Source organism: Lonchura striata, chromosome 5 (assembly GCF_050655825.1).
Source record: "Lonchura striata isolate lonStrDom1 chromosome 5, ASM5065582v1, whole genome shotgun sequence".
NCBI lineage: Eukaryota > Metazoa > Chordata > Aves > Passeriformes > Estrildidae > Lonchura > Lonchura striata.
The window spans coordinates 37,155,899-37,174,783 of NC_140707.1; the positions used below are offsets into that span (position 1 = coordinate 37,155,899).

Genomic DNA, 18,885 nt, shown 5'->3' on the forward strand with positions numbered 1-18,885 from the left:
TCCAAACCTGCCAAGGCAGGGGGGCTGTAAGCTACCTTGTGCTTTTGTGGGATAGTGACTAACAGCAGCTACATAGCAAATGGCATCAGTGGAGCAAATTCTCCCTCCTGGAGCAGTCAAGACTCACACCCTGACAACAGAAGCAAGCAGGAGCTGGAAGTCTCTGCATTGCACTGAGGTAGAAAAATCTTGCCTTCGGCAGTGTAGTCCCTGGTTTCCAGCTCCTGCTGAGACAAAATCCCTGCAGGAGCCTGGATCTTGCTGAGGGAGGAACCATGCCCTTAATTTTCTTTCTTCAGGGTGCAGTGGTTACTCAAAATGGGCACTTTGGGCCTCAGAGGGGTGGGGACTCTCTCATACAATACATTCAGCACAGACTGTCCCTTCAGGTACTTCTGGTTTTCCTGAACCCCCTGTTCCTCAGACTGCTAGATGGGTGCCACATAGCTGAAGGTGTGAGTAGTTAGAGTGGGGACATCTCTCTCCTTCTCATCCATACTGGTCATCCATCACGTTTTATGCTGTTGCCTCTTGATTTCTGTTTGTCCCTTGTAAGCCCATGTCCTGCATGGACTGTGGCTGTTGCAGATGTTTAGTGAGTGGGTGGGAACTGGCAGCAGAGTAACATGTAACAACAAGGAAAGTCAAACACATTTAAGCAGTTCCATCTGAGTAAGGAACATTTTCTTTTCCCTCATTTTTCTGTTTTATTGAAGCATTCAAAAAACCCCGGGCTGCTGATCCACATTTTCCTCAGACTTGGGGCCTTAGGCTGTGAATTTCTCTTTGGTATGAGTAATTATTTTGTTTTTACTGAACACAGTGAGGTTTATACAAAACTGTGTTGTTTTCCAGCCTGTGGGATAACTCACATCTATTTTAATCCCTTCTGAGGGGAAACCAAGCTTTCCCAGCCTTCAATGGGCAGTTTACAGACCTATACTTTGAATGACAAAATTGTGACCTTCCAAGAAAATTCATTATCTATAGGAAACTACTGTTACAAATAAAAATGCTTTCCATCAGTAAATCAACAGTGTGGTCAGTGATGCTTTCATCCAGTTATGTTGTCACATTTGACAGTCAGGTTCACGGAAAACAGTGTTGAATATAGAAGATGAAGGGAGCTGACTGACATCAATGACAACAGCACATAGGACCTCTTTCTTTCGTTGCTCTGGAATGACAGCTTTGCTACCCACTTAAAAGCCCTTTATTTATCACTTGGATGACATCTGACAAGAAAGACTGAAAAAGCTGATGTACCTGAGCAGCTCCATGCCATGTACAGGAAAATATTCAAGGCAACTCAGTTGTACTGGAAATACTTTTAAAATTAAACTCAAATTTGAAGCTTATCTTCAGGAAATAGAAACTGGAAACTGATGTGAGACTAACACAAAATAACTGGAAATGGCTTAATTTCAGGAACGCACTTCTGCTTGTTCTTAAGCATGTTCTTTAGCATTTTGTTGGAGACTTTGTCTGCTTAATGTTTTTTCTACTGAAGAGATGATTTAGACCAGTAGGGCTAAGATCACAGGTTTTTTTCAAGACAATATTCTACTAATAGCAGCTGTTGAATCAGAGTGCTTTATATAGTCTCTCCAGGCCTGCTGAATACAGACAACATTATTCAAGAACAGTGTGAAAGTTATAATTTAATTAAAGATAATAGACCTTTAGTTGCAAGAGATCCTCTGCCAAGCACAACTGATAAATCTAATAGAAATGGGATGGCAAAGTCTGTTCTTGTAATCCGCTTAATTGAAAAGTGCTTCAGATAACATAGTGTATCAAAGCTTGAACTGAAAGATCTCATCTTTATTCTTAGTCACCCACTGTTTAACTCTGCACTACAGTTCTATTTTGAGAATAAGAAAAGCTTCTGACAAGCCTCTTAAGAACGGAGAATATCCCCATATGTAAGCTGCTATGAACAAGTTTACTATAAGTTTACAAGCTTGTCTTGTACAAGTATGCCTTGTGTATCAATTTACAAGTATGTCTTGCAATGCTTTTTTAGGGCAGGATGATTTCTCTGGCTAACATGGAATCAGGTAACAATGGAGAGTGCTGATTTGCCCAATACATTCTTAAAATTTTCCATCTTTGCATTGAAAACTGACCCTGAAGCATTTTGGTACACATACAGTATAACTTGAAACTGCAGAATGAAAGTAGTCAAAAGGCCTTTATTAGCAAAAAAAAGTGAACCACAGGTGCAAAGGAGGTGAAACATTCTTTGAGAAAGTGGCTGTCTCTGCAGAAGTAGTGAGTATTTGAGGCTTCAGTGGAATTTTAATAAGGATTATGCTGAGCAAAGAGATTTTGATGCAAATATCCTTCTCTAAGCCTAGGAGCTTCTTTAAGTGAAGCAGTGTCTCCAGGTGGCTTCTGCAAGCAAGGTTGTTTCATGGCCACAGAACAGGAATGAAGTAAAAGACGAGAATAAATGTTATGTGGTGTAATTTAGGAGTCACTTTTCTCCATTTCTGGTTTCTCTTCCATGTGTGTCTTTTAAAGTCTAAAGATTTAGTTGGGTTTTTTTTGTTTTTTTTTTTTTTTTTTTTTAATTCAAAGCTTAGTCAGTTCTTTAATACATTACCAGATGTATTTGTTATTATTATTTTTTATCAAGCTTTGGGATAAGACCAGTGTTTATTGACAACATAGAAATAGTAAAAAATTTTTCTATATTAGTATTTTGCTAAAAAAATTACAATTCTAACATTTTAGGGAAAAACGTCACTATTCTGCACTTTTTAGTGCTATGTACATGTTATTCAGAAATGGAATCTGAGCCAAATGTAGTATTAATCACAGAGAAAGAGATGCTTTGTTTAATTTTGGGGAGAAGATTAATATTTCCAATGAACTAGTGCTCATTGCAGCATTTACTGCAAAATATCCCTGCTGGTTTTCATTGTTGAGGACAAAAATTAGAAATGCTGAGTCTTAAAAAATTGTGTCTGCAAAATTTGCATTAAACGTAAAAACGTCTGTACCCTGACTCTGGATAGCACTTGGAGAAAAATAAGTAAACAAGTTACATTCTATTTATTTGGGATTGGGTCTTTTCAATTATTTAAGCTGCTGAACTTTCAATATTTTGCATTTAGACTTGGAATTTATGTTTACATTAAAATCACTTCAGTAAAAGGTGTGGTTGCATTTTTTAAAGTCTTTTAAGAGTACCTTGCTGCAGAAAGGGACAGTCATGCCTTTTTTCTGGTTAGTGATCTAAGAGGTAATCCTGTGGAAAACAAAGCATAACAAAAATAAGATTAAAATGTTCTGTTGTATCAAAGAAGGATACAGCAGGAACATGTATGGAGTTAGCAGGAGAAGCAGGGGTGAGCTGTACTGTGCCAAGATAAATAAGAAGCTAGTACAGATTTTAGTTATGTCTGTAACAACTAGTCCAGCTGATTGTAAATCGTGGATTCATTTCTGTATCCAGTGAAGTGAGTGCTTGGTGGCTTATTGTGTGCTGCCCCTGTTTACAGTGGATCTGACCCTGAAGGAGTGAGGTATTTGACAGTAGAGAGAAAATTGTGCAATATGGATGTCAGATAAGAGATGAGCTGGATAGGTAGTTCAAAGGAAATGTTCTGCATAGGGAAAGAGCATGTGCATAGCTCTGCTTTCATCTAGAAGAGGATGTTCAAATGCCCTGCTATCATTTTAATATGCTATGAATCCAGCAAGTTTGTTTTGAATCAATAATCCTGTGCCACCTCCATGAGTCTGTCCCTGGACAGTGTCACTCTGACATCCTCAAACATCCAGCACTAACTCAGACCGGATTATTTTTGGCTGCACAGTGCTCTGACTCCAGCCATTCTCCTATCTCTGGGTTATTTCAGATCAGAGACGTCATCTTGAAATGGAAAAACTACTCTGCTACCTAAGAACATCACTGCTGTTGTAGTGGAAGAAAAGAAGGTCAGTGGTCTGTACTTTTTGGTGGAAATATGATTGAATCACTAACCAGCTCAACACTAACTGCTTCCATGGCAGTCTGATACCCTGTAAAGCTAAGACCTCCTAGGCTCCATTTAGAACAGCAGTGTGCAGGGGCAATCCTGCTCTTTCAAGCCTTTTAGGGAATCTTATTCTTTCTATGGCTGTCTTCCCTCACCTGAGGATATAATGGCTGCTTTCTTTTTTTTCTCTATCTTTAACAGTTTTTCTTCTGTCCCACTGACCGCAAACCAGGCCATTCCAATTCCAGGGTACTCAAAATCAAAACTGTAACCCAGCTAGACAAATCAAAAATTAACCAAAATATAGGTATAAATTGTATGTAAATTATGAATACAAAGAAAAGAAAGATGAAGTGTACATTCTAGGAGCACCAATTGTTAAATTTCTCCCCTCATCAAGAGAAGTATGTGAGTGTGGGCATATATAAATATCTGTTGGAAAGGAGATGAGGGAGTGAAAAACAAAGGAAAACCAAAAGATTATGATCACTTCCAAGTAGAGATGCTATATGATTAAAAAAAATATGGTTTGTAATGTTTTGTAATGTTAAAGAATGTTTTGTAATGACTTTTTTTTTTTTTCTGTAGAATGTAGGTTCTCCAGCAGAAATCTCCTTCAGGCAGAAGACAGACACATACAAGTGGAAGCACCATGGCTCAGGTCCACAATCCACTGTGTAGTGCCAGAGGTGAGCATACGTCAGCCTTCTTGCTCCAGGATTCCAGGGCTCTGCACAGTGCCCCTCACTGAGCCACAAGGTGAATCCTAACACAGGACACAGGATCTACTTATAAACAAGTCACTGAAACTCGTTTTGTTTGCTTTCTGAACTAAGAAGCTTTGCAATCAGTTATTATTAGTAGATTTATTGTCTTGGGACATTGAGAACACATGCTTTTATGAAGAGGTAATAAATGCTTTCCATTACTGAAGCTCCAGTGACGGGTTATAGAAATTTTCTCAATTCCCTCACTTTGAGGTCAATGCAGAAACCAAGGAACAAATTTTATTTATTTTATCTCCTGTTGATTCCATTCAGATTTTCCAGTCACTCATCAGACCTGCAAATAATCTTGTTTTTTGTTCTCTAATTCCTAGAGAGTTCTGAGGTAAGAAGGATATTAAAAAAAATAGGTTTTCTCCCACTGGGGAGAAGATTAGCATTTAGTTGTGCAACTGTTTTATCCTCTTAAGGACTGGTGGTAAAAGTCACCTTGAAATAACCATTAACCTAAAATCTGTGGTTCTCCATGGGGTTTAGAAGGCTGAAACTCATGCCTTGGCTTTGCCTGAGAAGGTTCTCCCATTTCCCAGATTTGTATTCTGATCAGCAGGTTGTTGTTTATTGGTACATTAGTGCTTCTGATGGGTTCAGGAGAAAGGCTTAAATTTTATTCCACATTCGACCAATAGGTTTTGAAATCTTGTTTTTTTTTTTCATGAGATGATAGTTTTATTTTACCAAGAGTTACCTTTCACATAATATAAAACAAAGTTAGTCATTTGGTATTCAACTTCCTTAGGATATGTGGCTTAAGCTGTGCCTTGTCTGTCTCCCTTGATTCATCTGGAACACTTTGCCCAAAAGAGGAGGAAGACCAGATATAAACATAACTTTTCTCTCTTTATTTTTCCCAGTTGTCTCTGGCTACTAAGGTGTGTTTTATATAGCCTAAAAATCACTGTCCACTAGCAAAAGAACTGTTTGGAAAAAGCCAAACCCATTCATCTCCTTACAAGCCCTGAGAGAATGCTAGTGCCTAATAGTTACCACACAGTGAGGGTTCAGTCATACTCAGGCTACATCTGTATTGCTCTCCTTCATTTGCTGCTTGTTCCATTTTCTTTCTGGTATTTTCATAATTTCTGTCTACCTTATTAGCCCTATAACAGACACCACACAGAGGATGATGATGGGCTGAGGCAGGTAATACCATTCTACCTTTCAAATCAACATTTAAGAAAGCTTTGACTTTTTAAGTAATTTGCTTCCACTTTGCATGTGCAGGTTCTCCCTTCAGCTGGGTTGAGAAGAGAGTAGAAGTTTTTAAGATTGTTTTATCCTTCTTCATTCCTCTTAGTTCTCCACATAAGGCCATTTGGCTTTCCAGTGCTTTTGCTTTGCTTTTCTTCTCCCTGCAGAAGAACATAATTTTGCTCTATGCATGAACATCAGTCCATATCCCAAAGGAATGCAATTTCCTGGGCTCTGAAGGGATTCCAGAGGTTAGTCTCATAAATCCTGTGTATACTTTGCAGCTCTTCCAGCTCTTATCCAGGTTTGGCAACAGAGTCATTTCATGTAGCACTCATGTAGTAAAACACATTTCTTTTGTGACCTCTGAGAAGGCTGTTCAGGGTACATCACTGTACATACGGTCATGACTTGAGAAGTGCCTGTGCATATCTCAGCTGCTTTCCTGCTATTCTGTCTGTAGATCAGTGCAGAATTCTCCTCATCAGGTGGTGTACCTGGAAGACAGAGGCTCCTGCTACACCTGAAAAACAGAGAGTGATTTTTCTGAGTGTCACCACATGTACAGATCCCCGAGTCAAGGAGATTCTAGATAGAATGTTACTTAGTGCGTGAAATACAGTTCTGGGAGCAGATGAGTGTTTGTGGATGATAAGGATGGTTTCTCCTTGCTGCGGTCCCCAGTTCTCCAGTGTGAGATTCCATGTGAGATAGAGCTATTTAGATTCAGAATTCAGTGAATCATAGCACTGTTTTTTTTCAAGCAAGAAAAATGTTACCATAAATATACAAACTTTACACTTGAGAAGATGGAGAGGAAAATTTTATCCTCAATATACAAAACTATGTAATAATTTATAGTAATGCTTCCCAGCTGTAAAGAATGTATTTTTTTATCTTGTTTTCAGTGTATACTGTAATTTTCAACTGCTGGCTAAATGCGTGTTTTGCTTTCCAGCATATATGAGTCTCTTGGCAGCAGGGGGATGTTCTTTAGCTTTTATTACAAACCTCTAGTCCCTTAAACTGTGTGCTTCATCCCCTCTGCAGGGTTGCCTCTACTCTCCACTCTGGCCTGTCCATGGACAGCACTTCCTTTAGCAGCCGTGTTGACACTGAAGGGTGCAGCCCATGAGAGACAGATAAGAAAGCTAAGGAGAGACAACGTGGGTCTGAATATAAAAGAGCTGCTTAAAGCATCATTACAACACCCCTGTAGCAGGGAGATCATGTACACTGTCCTCCCAGTCTAGGGGAAAAATTCTGTCACTTGGAGCTAAGTAAGATTTTACAGGTCACCAGATGGCAGCATAATCTCACTAGTCAGGGTGACAAAATTTGAAGGCTCAGGTCAGTAATCTTCCTCAACTCAAATTCCTGTTTGGAACAGTCAGAAAGTCTTGTAGTTGGTGCTTCCTAGACTCTAACTGCTATGTATATAGGTGAAACGATTATGAATGTAGGTGAAAAGCCTGTTAGATCACCTTTCAAATGAACCTATTTCATTTACATTCATATGCACTGTGATAGTATTGACATAAATTGCTCACCAGGAGTTCAATATGGAATAGAAAAAAACGACATCAGCATGTTATCTAACTAATCAGCAAAAAAGGCAACATTGATGGCACACTGAATTTGCAAAGCCTTTACAACTGGGAGTCATACTGTTGTATTTTCACTTCCTTTCTGCTCTTGAGAGCAAGGTGTTCTGAACTCTACCTCAAAATGCACATTTCTTAATGAACATTCATTTTTTTATAGTACTCCTGAGTGAATATATTCCCTGTGAAGAGCTAATTAATATATTATTCTCTTTCTGTCTGAGGGGTATTCTGTATTCAGTTTTCATCTATTTGCCTGCCTGTGTGTGTGGCTGTCTTTCAGAGAGATCTGCCCATTCTTACCACTTGTCATGAGCTGAAGCATTCCAGTGTGCAGCACCTCCTTTGGAAGAAAGGATTGTGGTAGAGAGAGATGATTCATCACATCACTCCCCATATTATATAATGCAGAGTGATAACAAACCTACTGAGAACATTCCTAGCAGCAATATTCCCACTTGTGACTTTAAATATTTAGTGCAGAAATATCTGTAAAAAATAAGTGGGGGTAACTGCATCTATTTGGAGGAAAAACAAGCCATGAGAGAAAGGCAAATATATCTCCATTTTAAAAATAATTTGCAGTTTTTTTGATACTACTGCAGAATTAAATCATAGATATTTAAGTGCAACTTTTAGATGCACTTTTTTGAGAATGTTGAATCATAGTCCTACAAGTTTCTTGCATCTGCCAAGTGAATATGATGTTTTGACATATGCTCAAACTGTTCTTATGGGTATTTACTTGCTGAACTTAGAGGTAGGTTTTACTGGATACTTTTGCAAACTTGAGACTTTTGAACATATGCTGAAATCCAAAATAGTCATTGGCTCTGGGTTTGTTTATCTGTCCAGATGAAGATTCTAACCTCGTTTGCTCTCAGTAGTTAATATAGTTTCAAGCATGCTTAAGACAAATTCAGTAAAGCCAAAGAAAAAGGAGAAAATCCTACACTGCCCTTTCCATCAGCATGTTGTTTCCATCCTAAGCGATTGGCCACATGGTGTCACTGTGTTTTAAGGCACCAAACACTCTGGCAATAAAGCCTAGCAATTCCAAGTTTTCAAAGTATCCCAACCATGTGGTATTATCTAAGGAGACATTTCAGCAAAAGTGACAAGGTCACAAAAGCTTCACGGTAGGAGAGTTTTAGGAAGATATTTTACACAAAACATCTCTTTCTCACCTACCTGGAATAAGTCAGAAAATTTTTAGCCCAGAAGCACTTTTTCTCCAAATGTCTGCATTTTGGAACATGCTTGTATAGAAAACTTTATCTTAAACTGTTTCAAGTTAGAAACTTAAAAATTCATCTGTGCTGAACTCATCCTAAACTTCAGTCATAGTTCTTCTTTTCTTTTTCTTTGTGTATCTAAATTTACAGCAGTCTTTGGCTCTGCTGAATAGAGCAAACTTGGCCTTACAGTGCTCAGAGCAATATAAACTTCATCTCCTGGGACCCACAAAATACTGTTTAATCCCTGCTAGCTCTGAAGAATGCATTGCACAACACACCTGCTCAAGAGAGCTGTGCCAAAAACTGATGTATTGCGTATTTAAGGAGTTTCATAATGTTCAGCTATAGCAACAGTGAGAGAAACAGTTGTGTACAGATACAGTCCAAGCCTTAGCCAAGGAGATGATATCTGGCTCAGGGTGTGTCAGAAGGCTGCAAAATCTCATGCAGTGCTAAGTGTTGAGGTGCACTATTTCTTCTGTGAGTGACAAGTGAGCCTGGGGTAGCAGGCCCTGTGCTAGCACCCCGATAGACCATGTAGGCTGGATTATTGTTTCATAGGAAGCATATGTGTCTGGCACTGGTTTAACACCCATGGAGGGTGCATGGTGCTTTGTTTTGCTGGTTAGCACATTAGGTAGTTGCAATGCTTTCCCTAAGCCAGCTGCTCTGCTTTGTATGGAGCTTAATCTCTGCAGAGCTTCTGAGAGTGATAGTGCTGGTTTAAGATGTGTATTTCTTAGTGATAATTTTACCACCAATTCTATTTGGACCAGGAATTCATTTGTAATATGTCTGTTTTGAGGGCCAAATCTTCAATTTTAAGTGCACAGTCAAGTCATATTTAGAATTACTAGGTCTACAAAGCATGGTGCTCTGAAAATTCGGGTGCCTCAGTATGAATTCATGCAATGGTATGAATTGAGGAATTAGCTGTGTTAGTCTGACCTTGAATGTGGCCTGAGATTAAATGCTGAATAAAACCTGGACTGCCAGATCTCACAAGCTACAGTGGAGCGGAGATGTTCTGTCCATTGCAGAGGCAGCAACAGTGCAATGGGTGAGTTTGGAGACTGTGAATCCATTTGTGTGTACATTTGGGAATAGCAGATTATTTTGTTTCCTCTTGCTACTTGCAAAATCAGCTTAGAAGTATGTCCACCGGTGGTTATTTACAAAAACTTACTTATATATGATTTTGGCCTATGATTTATTCTACTTCCCCCTCACCCTTGCTTCTGTGATTATCTTAACTGGAAGAATTTTCCATTGGCCTCTGTGCTGGTGGTGGCCTTCAGTATGGGAGCTTCTGTAGAGGATAAAACATGGTATGATTCATCCTGGAGGAAGAGCCTAAAGCAGAAGGTCGAAACAGTAATGCAGAAGAGCAGATGGGGTCTCCTGTAGGGGAAGGTGGTAGGTCAAGCTTGGGAGTAAGTTGGGCATATTGCCAAAACAATTTGTCCTTGTTCTGCAAATCTTGGAAATTGCTGACCTCATTATCTAAGACACAAACCCTCTCCTGGTAGTGTGCAGGTGAATCCTAACATAATTATCCTAATGGCACTGCTGCCATGATGGTATATAAACAGGAAAGACTGAAACCCTCTGACACAGATGAGATGCAAATGAAGGCTTGGTGCCTCTGCTATAGGATTACCAATAAGTAATGGAAACTAGCAGAGGAAATCCTTCAAAGTTTGTCTCCAGGAACTGCCTTCAAAATGTTTGCTCAAGGAAGAAAGCTGTGAAACAGGGGAAGGATGGGTGTTTCCTTCCCTTGTTTTACAAACCTCAGGCCCTGAAACCAAGGCTCCTTCTGAGGAAATATTTGTGTTGTCTTGTGCAAGGTGTTATCTGGGAAGCTCTAGTACTCCATATTTTTTGGAAGAGATGCACTGTATATCAGTGCCAAAGGCATTTCTGTGTTAGATTAAAAAGTGAGTCTTCTTGAAATAATAGGAATGGCTTGTCTCTTCACCTGAAGTTTTTTATGAAGCGCAGAGACCATCACTGTCGGTGGATATAGGGCAACTACAAGTTTCTAAAATGAGTTTGATATATAAGGAAAATATTGAATATGGAAGAAAAAGATTTTAAAAACAAAAGGCATCTATGAATATTTAGTTGGACCTACCCAATGTATGCATTTTTCCCAGTAATGCCTGAATCAAGTTCCTCATGTTTGATTTAGCTACACATAAAAGAGAATAATCTAGTTTTGATTTAAATTTAGTTATCACACGGTGGGGGAAATGTGGTGTGTAGGCTGAGAAAAGTCAGGGGTCACCATGTGAAAGGAAGGTGTAGGAGGGAAGATACATAGTTTAGCTTTAACACAGGTTTCAAGATCAGAAATAGAATTTATTGACATTTGTGGCACTGTGGCACTGTGAAAAGCCAAGAGAGAAATGATTTGTTAAAAGTGATAGAAGTTCTCAGAAAAGCTGTAGACCTAGCTCCAAAAAGGACTTGTAGTCTAAATAGAATGCATGAACACCAACACGAACACCAACACATATGAAAAAATAGAAGGAACAGGAGTTTAACAACAATTAAACCTATGAAAAAATGCAATACATTTGGTTTTCACAGGGAGCAGAGAGGGGAAAATGGGCTAATGTTTTGTGCATATTCCTTTGGTTGTGCTCCAGTTGATCAAGCATTGGTGCACCTGAGGTGGCACTTTACCTGTGAATTATCCTATTAATATCAATTAGACTGTTCCTGAGAGGAATGTGTGCAAGTGTCTGAGAATACCAAAGATTTTGGCTTTCAAAATGCATATGTTAACTACTAAATGGATAGCAGAAAAGCTGGAATTGTTTAAGCACAAGACCTAGCAGTGAATTACCAGTAGCTGCAGATCAGGAAGATGTCTCCTACTCTTTTTGGCACATCTTTTCCAACAGCAAAGATGTGGCTTTGAACTTTTAGCATTTTACTGTCAATTGTTTTTTGACTGGCTGAATTTTGACTAGCTCACCTGAGTAATCTGGAGTGGTAAGGGACAGGAGACAGCATGTAAGGAATGAGGGTTTCACTTCTGCTGAGCTCTACACAGCCAGCAATACAAACCCTGAGATGCTCTGCTGTTAGAATGTTTTTCACTGAACCCTGTTTTTCAGTGAAAAACATTCTAACAGCAGAGCATCCTGACACAGACAGACCACATAATGGCAATGACTACACATATCAGAAGGAAGGAAGCAGAGCTCAAATGATCATGACCAGAACTAGAATTAAGATATCAAATAGATATTCCTGTCACTAGAGTCTGAAATGGATTGGCATGGATTCATCTGTACAGTTCTTCTTTCAAATGTTGGGGATGAAAGGGGCTGTTAAGATCTACTCCTATTTAGGAAAGCATCAAATTTTTTCTTGGTTTTGCAATGGAGACCACAGTATCTTCTGTTGGAGTTATTAATATAGGTTTCCTAGTTACGTGAGCATAATGAATGCTGAGTATATTGAATATTAAGCTGCCTTGCTCACTGCTTCTTACAGACTGTCCCTGGTGCTATGTGAAACCATTAATTAGCTTTTTGACTCCCAGGTTATTCCCCCCAGAGCTGAAGGATGTTTTGCTTGGGACAAGTGAAGAGCATTTAGCTGCATCTGTAATAATGTAATGCAACCATTCATTTAATTTGATTCAGAGCCACATAAGGTTAAACAATGTGGAACAAGAAGCATCTTACAGTATTAATTCAGAGGGTGGGACATATTTCTGGTCTATATCATGACTAGTGCACCTTTTGGTGCCCTCTAGACCTTGGGTAAACTGATGCCTCCCAAAATATAGACACTTGATGGGGAATACACTCAATTTCTTGGTATACAATGTTGGTATACAATGTTTGTGTTCATAAATGGAAGGTGTATTCTATAACAACAGAATATTTTTTTTCTTTGCCATATTTGTTTGTCTTTTCTCTGAGTTGCAGCAGTTTCTGTGATCTCAGGTGAACTGGCTGTTGCTACTTCCATTTCACACAACAAATTTCTCATTAACTTACCTAAGATGTACAAAGGATTTATGATAGGGTCAAAGACCAGGGGGTACATGACCATTTTAGGTCTTCTTTCTCTCTGCTCTTTGTACTGTAAGCAAGTTGTTGCACAAGGCATTCTATGCTCCACATATCTGTCCATGTTGTCAGCTGTTTGTGTATCAGGCCTGAGGAGGAGGAGGAGGAGGAAATATGTAGTGTGTTATCAACAGTCAGGTACTTCCCATTCCCAGATATAGCATACATGAGGAAGCGGTGCCTGATGAACAGAGCTGATCATTCATTTTCTGATGCAACAGTTCTCTGGTTAAAAATGTTGATTGGGTTCTGTACTGCTGGGTTGGCTGGTTCTCCTGCTTCACGGAAACCTGCTTGGAAAGCGGTCGTGCTTTCATACACCTTGCTGACCCACCTGGCCTGTTCCTCTGGCTACCCATCATTCTGTGATGACAGGACACTGCTGGCTTCTCCCACTTACCAGGGGCTAGCCCCCAGGCTGGTCAGCAGGTGAATGAGATGCCCAATAGATGTTCTTAGGCTGTTGGTCCATTCCTTTGCTTCCAGCTTCCTAGATCTCGTAGCTGTGAAGCTCCCAGCATGCCCAGAGGGCTGCTGAGCCAAACAGCTGTGTAAGCCAGATCCTGGCATGTCAGCTGAGGCACAAACCCAGAAATGTTTCAAAATCTTTCTTATAGATGGGAGTGAAATAATTTAGGGAGGTGTGCCAACATGATTTCCTCTGTGGGATGAACATTCCAGTTCTCAGCACTGGTGCAGGACATTTTACCTTTTTGTGGTTCACACTTTGCTTGCCAATACTTGGATGACAAATGCATTCAGTATGTGTGTAACTACACAGTAGAGAAGTGCAACAATTAGTGGATTTGAATCATACAAAGCAAGGGTCTCTGCCACTTTGCAATGCGTCTATTGCGTGGGGAAGGGTTGCAGAGTACAAATTGTGTGTGTTGCAGGGAGGGCACCAGCAGTGGTTTGTGCTCTGCTGTGTTGGCAGGCTGTGGGTGAGCTTCCTGGAGCTGTTTGTGGGAGAGGTGATCATCTGAAATCTAGTCTTCCATCAGATCTCTGTCCCTGGAAGCTAGAGTCTCTGAGTGAATGCATCTCCCCCAGCTCGGGCTCTTCCTGGCTAGGGCCAGGAAATCTAATTTTGGGCCTTTGGCACATAGTTATGGAATCCTCTGCCAAATGAGGCAGTGTAGGTAGCTTAATTTAATGTTCTGCTCTGAACAGACTCAATACTTTTCTTGGCCTACACAAAATTTTTTCTGTTGTTGGCCATATCATGTCTTACCTGCCACATAGACCATGAATGTGGGAGGTCTGCAGTTAAAAACACCTTTGTTCCTTGAGATGCTGAAGGCTATACATTTCTCTTGGCTTTAGTATGATTTTCTATTCTAGGTTCTCAGGTTTCAAGAAGCACTTTGGAAAAATCTTCAGTTTCAGAATTCCCAAGGTATTATATAAGTTGAGAGGTTAAATAAGATTTGTGCCTGGAAATATATTTTTTCTACTAGAACCAAAAGCATTTAAAATTGCAGTGTTATGCAAGTGTCATGTTTTACGTGCTGCTGAAACAGAGGAATTAACCCTGACCTAATATGCATACACAGAGAGATTCAGAGATAATATCAGGCTCTGTGGATGACTCTGCCTTGGCACAGATTAGAGCAGCTTTCCTGAGATCTGCTGAGATGCTCACTGTGTTTCAAGTGCCAGGCTCTCTGCTTACACTTATCTGCCTTCTCTGCTGGTTTTAAGGGGAGCAGGTGGCAGAAAGCTGCTTTCATACCACTGGAATTAAGCTGAGAGTGCTTTCAGCAAGGCAAATTCCCAGTTGCTGTATTAGGAAAATTCTGACTTCTTTTTGTCACTGAAATAGTACAAGTTGAGTGGAAGAAGAGAAACACACGTAAGTGAGAAATTTTTCTCATCAGAAATATTTTCTACAGGGATAAGCACCAACGCAGAAGGAGTTTTTGTATTCAAATCCTCTGTAGAACCCCTGAAGTTTTCTTCTGCTGTGAGAAGTTATAATTCGCCAGAAGTGAGTCACAGGGCTCTTAATTGCTGTAAATAAGCTTGCAAGGCTCATAATAACTGTAATGACTAAGTCAAACTCTGGTTATTCTATTTTAAATTGTTCATATAGCTTGGTTGATGTCTAGAGTTTTTGTATTTAAAAAAAGGACATAAGTGAGCAAAGGAAAAAATTGTTTTCAAATTGGATGATCTTTCAATAAACTTAGAAGACCTACACTGCCTACAAAAAGGTGGTGAAAAGTCGTGACATTTTGGTAGCGGGATCAGTGGAGGGTAATGATCCACTTGCAGGAATGCGCACTGAATTTTCTAATGTGTTTTCCACCTCTGATATTCATTTCCCTTGGAATACCAATGCTTTAGACAGCTCTTACAGACAATGCTGCTTGTCCATGGGCAGATTGCCACTACTGAACTCAAGCTGAGGTAATGGCTGCATTACACTACAGAAGGGCAGCCCTGGAAATACCTCAGGAAAAGGAGAAGAGTAGTTTTCTGTTGCTTCAGCCCCTCAAATGAGCTTAGCATTTTGCCAGAGGAGATCCAGAGCCAGTACTGTGAGATAGGAGCAGGGCTTTCTAAGCTTGAGAGTTGATTGGAGCAAGACCTCCTGTTTCAGCAACAACTAGCCCTTAGATTTCCTGCTGCAGCATGAAACTTTGCCATTAGGAATTTTTAAAACTTGAGCATTTTTGGATATTCACTTGTTCTTGGTGGTCAGCATGCCTGCTGTAAAGGCACACTTAGCAGAATATTTCCAGAGCTACTGGTGATGTACTTGAATGCATTCAGTTCTCCCTGAATTGGCTGTTTCCATATTTCTTTGCCTTGCCTCTGCCTCAGTTCAATGGTTTTATTACATTTGAACTTGACTAAAATCTTCCAGATTACCTAGGCCAGGACTAGCTTTGGCTAGTTGGCTGATGTTAGCTTTACTTAAGAAGCCTACCCACTGGCAATACCAACCTACAGATAGCACGGTGATGATGCCTGCTACTGTTTTAGTCTTGCTATTTTTGAAGGGCTTCTTAGACAACAAGTTACTGTCAGGAATGCATTAGTTGAACCCTTAATGACTTCCATATTATTTGAAATAAATTATTGTATATATTTTATTTATTTCTCAGCTAACATCTAAGGGCTGTGCTCAGGTAAAGGTTGGACCTTTAAAAAACCCAGATACAGAGTTGAAAGAGAATTGGACAGAAACAGAAAGGAAGTGCTGCTTTATGTGTCATACAATCACTGTAACCTTTGTTTTTTAATTACTCTTGCCCAGTATAATAACTTTCAGTAGCAAACACGTCCTTAGTAGATCCTGCCCCAAAGAACATCTGGTCATAGAGACTGAAAAGCAGTAAGAGAAAGCAAGAGTTACTCTCTTGATTCTGAAAAAGTGACCATTAAATAAATACAAGAGGTAGGTGGTAACCCTACCTTTTGAAGGAAACCCTTCTTGTGATAATTTGAAGCTGAATACCATAACCATAAGTCAAGTGTTCCTGTCAGCCAAGTGGTGAAGTGTAATACTTACCTAACTCTTCTGAGGTCTTTGCACAAGCAATTTTTTACTGACATCAGTGCTAGACTATTTGAATAAGATCTAAAGATAAAGGTTTCAGAAACTGGCTTGAGTGGAATGACATTGAAATATCTGACTCAATTATTATTTCAATTAGATGCGCTGCAATTACTTGGTTTAAAATAAAAGAACAATTTCTAAACATAAACAGAGTAGATTTCAATGTGTGGCTTTACATTGACGTGTCTTGGAAAGGTAACACTGCAGTCCTCAGATACCCCAGGTAAGTAATAAGCAGCTTCCTCCCATGGTGAAGCTGCAAAGATCACTATCTCACCATATTTACAACCACACCTGCAAAGAACCTGAGGAAATTAGTAGCTCTCTTGCTCTGGCCAGGAAAAAGAGCCAGTGATACTGGATTTACTGTATGAAGTCTTTGTTTAAGATAACAGCGGTTCAGGAGATAGGTAAGAGGATATAACACCTTTTACTTTTCTGAAACAGGGCTGTATCTTGATAGCCAGAAGGACAGTTCATTTACAAATGTTATCACCTGATTGCTGCTCAGATAAACAGTCTGGTGTTTTCTTCTAATTAACAGCAGGTACTGAAAATGGTTGTTTGGAAAGGATTCAAAGATCTAAAATAATTTCAGAATGGCTATGTTGTTTGCTCAGAAAGGGGCAAGGGAGAAACAATGACAAATTAGAAATATTTTATTTCAAAATTAAATGTTACATGTCCTAAATGTGGCATTTCAGAAGCTTGCTTTATAGCTCCTAGTTTCACATGGTAATTCTGAATTGAAAAATTGAGATAGATTTTTAAAAAGTTTTTGTTGCTGTTTGGATTATTTTTTACAGTGGTTAAAGAAAGCAAACATGGAAAAATATTTTGGGGATGAGCTAGGGAAAAAATTACTTTTTTCTCAATTTCTGAGAACATTTAACAAAATGTGTTTTGAATTTGACTATATAAATTTATTTTCTTAGATAACGATAATTTTCCTAACCTAGCCACTGAGCTGAACAAGCTACAAACTTACTTATGAGGCAAAACTAAAGTGATTGTTATTTCCCATTGTCTGTCTGGCAAAACAATACATCTCAAAATGCACAGTCTTTCTCCTCTACCTACACAGTGGTGTGGCTGCATCTAGCCCTAGAAAGAGCCATCACTTGTCTCTATTTGAAAGCTTTTATGGAATGAATGAAAAACTTTTCTGAAAGAAAGTTATGGGATGTTTGTATTTATAGGAATGTGCTTTGGTGACTGCCATCCATCCTCATGAAGCTGCTGGGACCAAGGCTGGAAGGAGTCTGGGGACAGTGCCTCAGTGAGGGCACTTTTTGTATACCAAAGCTGAGTTTGAAATTTTGCCGTGCCATTGCTGGGGCAAATAATGATCTTCGCTAAATTAAACTTCTGTATCTTTTGCAGGGTCTGTCCCTGTTAGCTTTTCAGTTTATGCCACCAGTAGGATAGTCCAGTTCACAATCATTTGGAGTTTCTGCCACTCTATTGCTTGGTTTTTGGCAGCTCAGTAGCTTCCTGCAAGGGGCAGTTAGTGAGAAGTCCACTGGGTAAATTGCATGTAGCTGAACGCTATATTAATTGAATTTAATTTCTTTCCTGCTGAGCTTGCAGCATGGACTTACATTCCTTCCATTCTGATTTTGTTTCACACAATCTCTTGTGTGCATTACCTGAATACCAAGAGGTAGTGTATGAACTAATTTAACCCCAGTGTAATTTGATGTGTCTTTTTCTCTCTTCCCCCACCCTACTTATTTCCAAGTACTTTCTTAATAGTAGTTTAGAAAAGAAGTAAGATTCAGTCACAAATGTGAAATGAGATTGTTCTCATTAACAAGTAAAATCTTTCTAGAATATCTCTTCTCTTTGTCTTCTGAAATGTCTTCTTTTACAATCTGATGCTGCAGGTACAGTATCAGATTTTCTGAGTCTAACTCCACTAGTATAAGCCTGGCATGACTACATCCTCCCTCTAAAAAGGGGAGGGGGAGGACTTTCTGTACCATCTTGAAGTTGTGGCCTGGTTATCATCTAGTTCACTGACATATTCTGCTGTGCCCTCTTTGGTTCAGGTTTAACCTTTTAGTTTTGTTGTTCCTTCCTTACACAGCTGACTTTGACTTACTTTCCATGTGGTGTACATTTTTTATGTAGCAAGGCCTTGCAGCTCTCTTACTGCAAACCTTGAGCTGCAGCAAGCCCTGATGTCACATAGCCCATCTCCCTGATGTCCAGGAGGAAATGGATGTAGTAGCTGTCAATGTGCTTGTTGGCAAGAAACACAAAATGTTTTATGTATTTTTGCCATGCTCATTTACTGGAAATGTTAAGTTCTTGGAGGGGTTATTGGAAAAATTAGTTTCATAGCTCTCCAAAATAACTTTTGTACCTTGATTTGAAAGCATTCTGGGAACTTTTTTTCTTCTTTCCTGTTCCA

At 39.4% G+C, this 18,885-nt stretch overlaps 1 protein-coding gene across 9 annotated transcripts in view; it reads left to right on the plus strand.

Annotated features, from left to right (window-relative positions):
• Positions 1-206: 206 nt before the first annotated feature.
• Positions 207-18,885, plus strand: part of PLA2G4B (phospholipase A2 group IVB) — a 47,611-nt gene continuing 28,932 nt past the window's right edge. For 7 of the 9 annotated variants that reach the window (XR_014955579.1, XR_014955580.1, XM_085580303.1 and 4 more), the window contains exon 1: positions 1,181-4,678. Coding sequence is in view for 5 of the 9 variants with exons in the window: in XM_085580303.1 (XP_085436429.1) it covers positions 4,544-4,678 (135 nt within the window). In the remaining 4 variants the exon portion in view is untranslated. Of the gene's footprint in view, positions 4,679-18,885 lie in introns of all 9 variants that reach the window. The other 2 variants (XM_031505022.3, XM_085580304.1) reach the window with 1 other exon arrangement.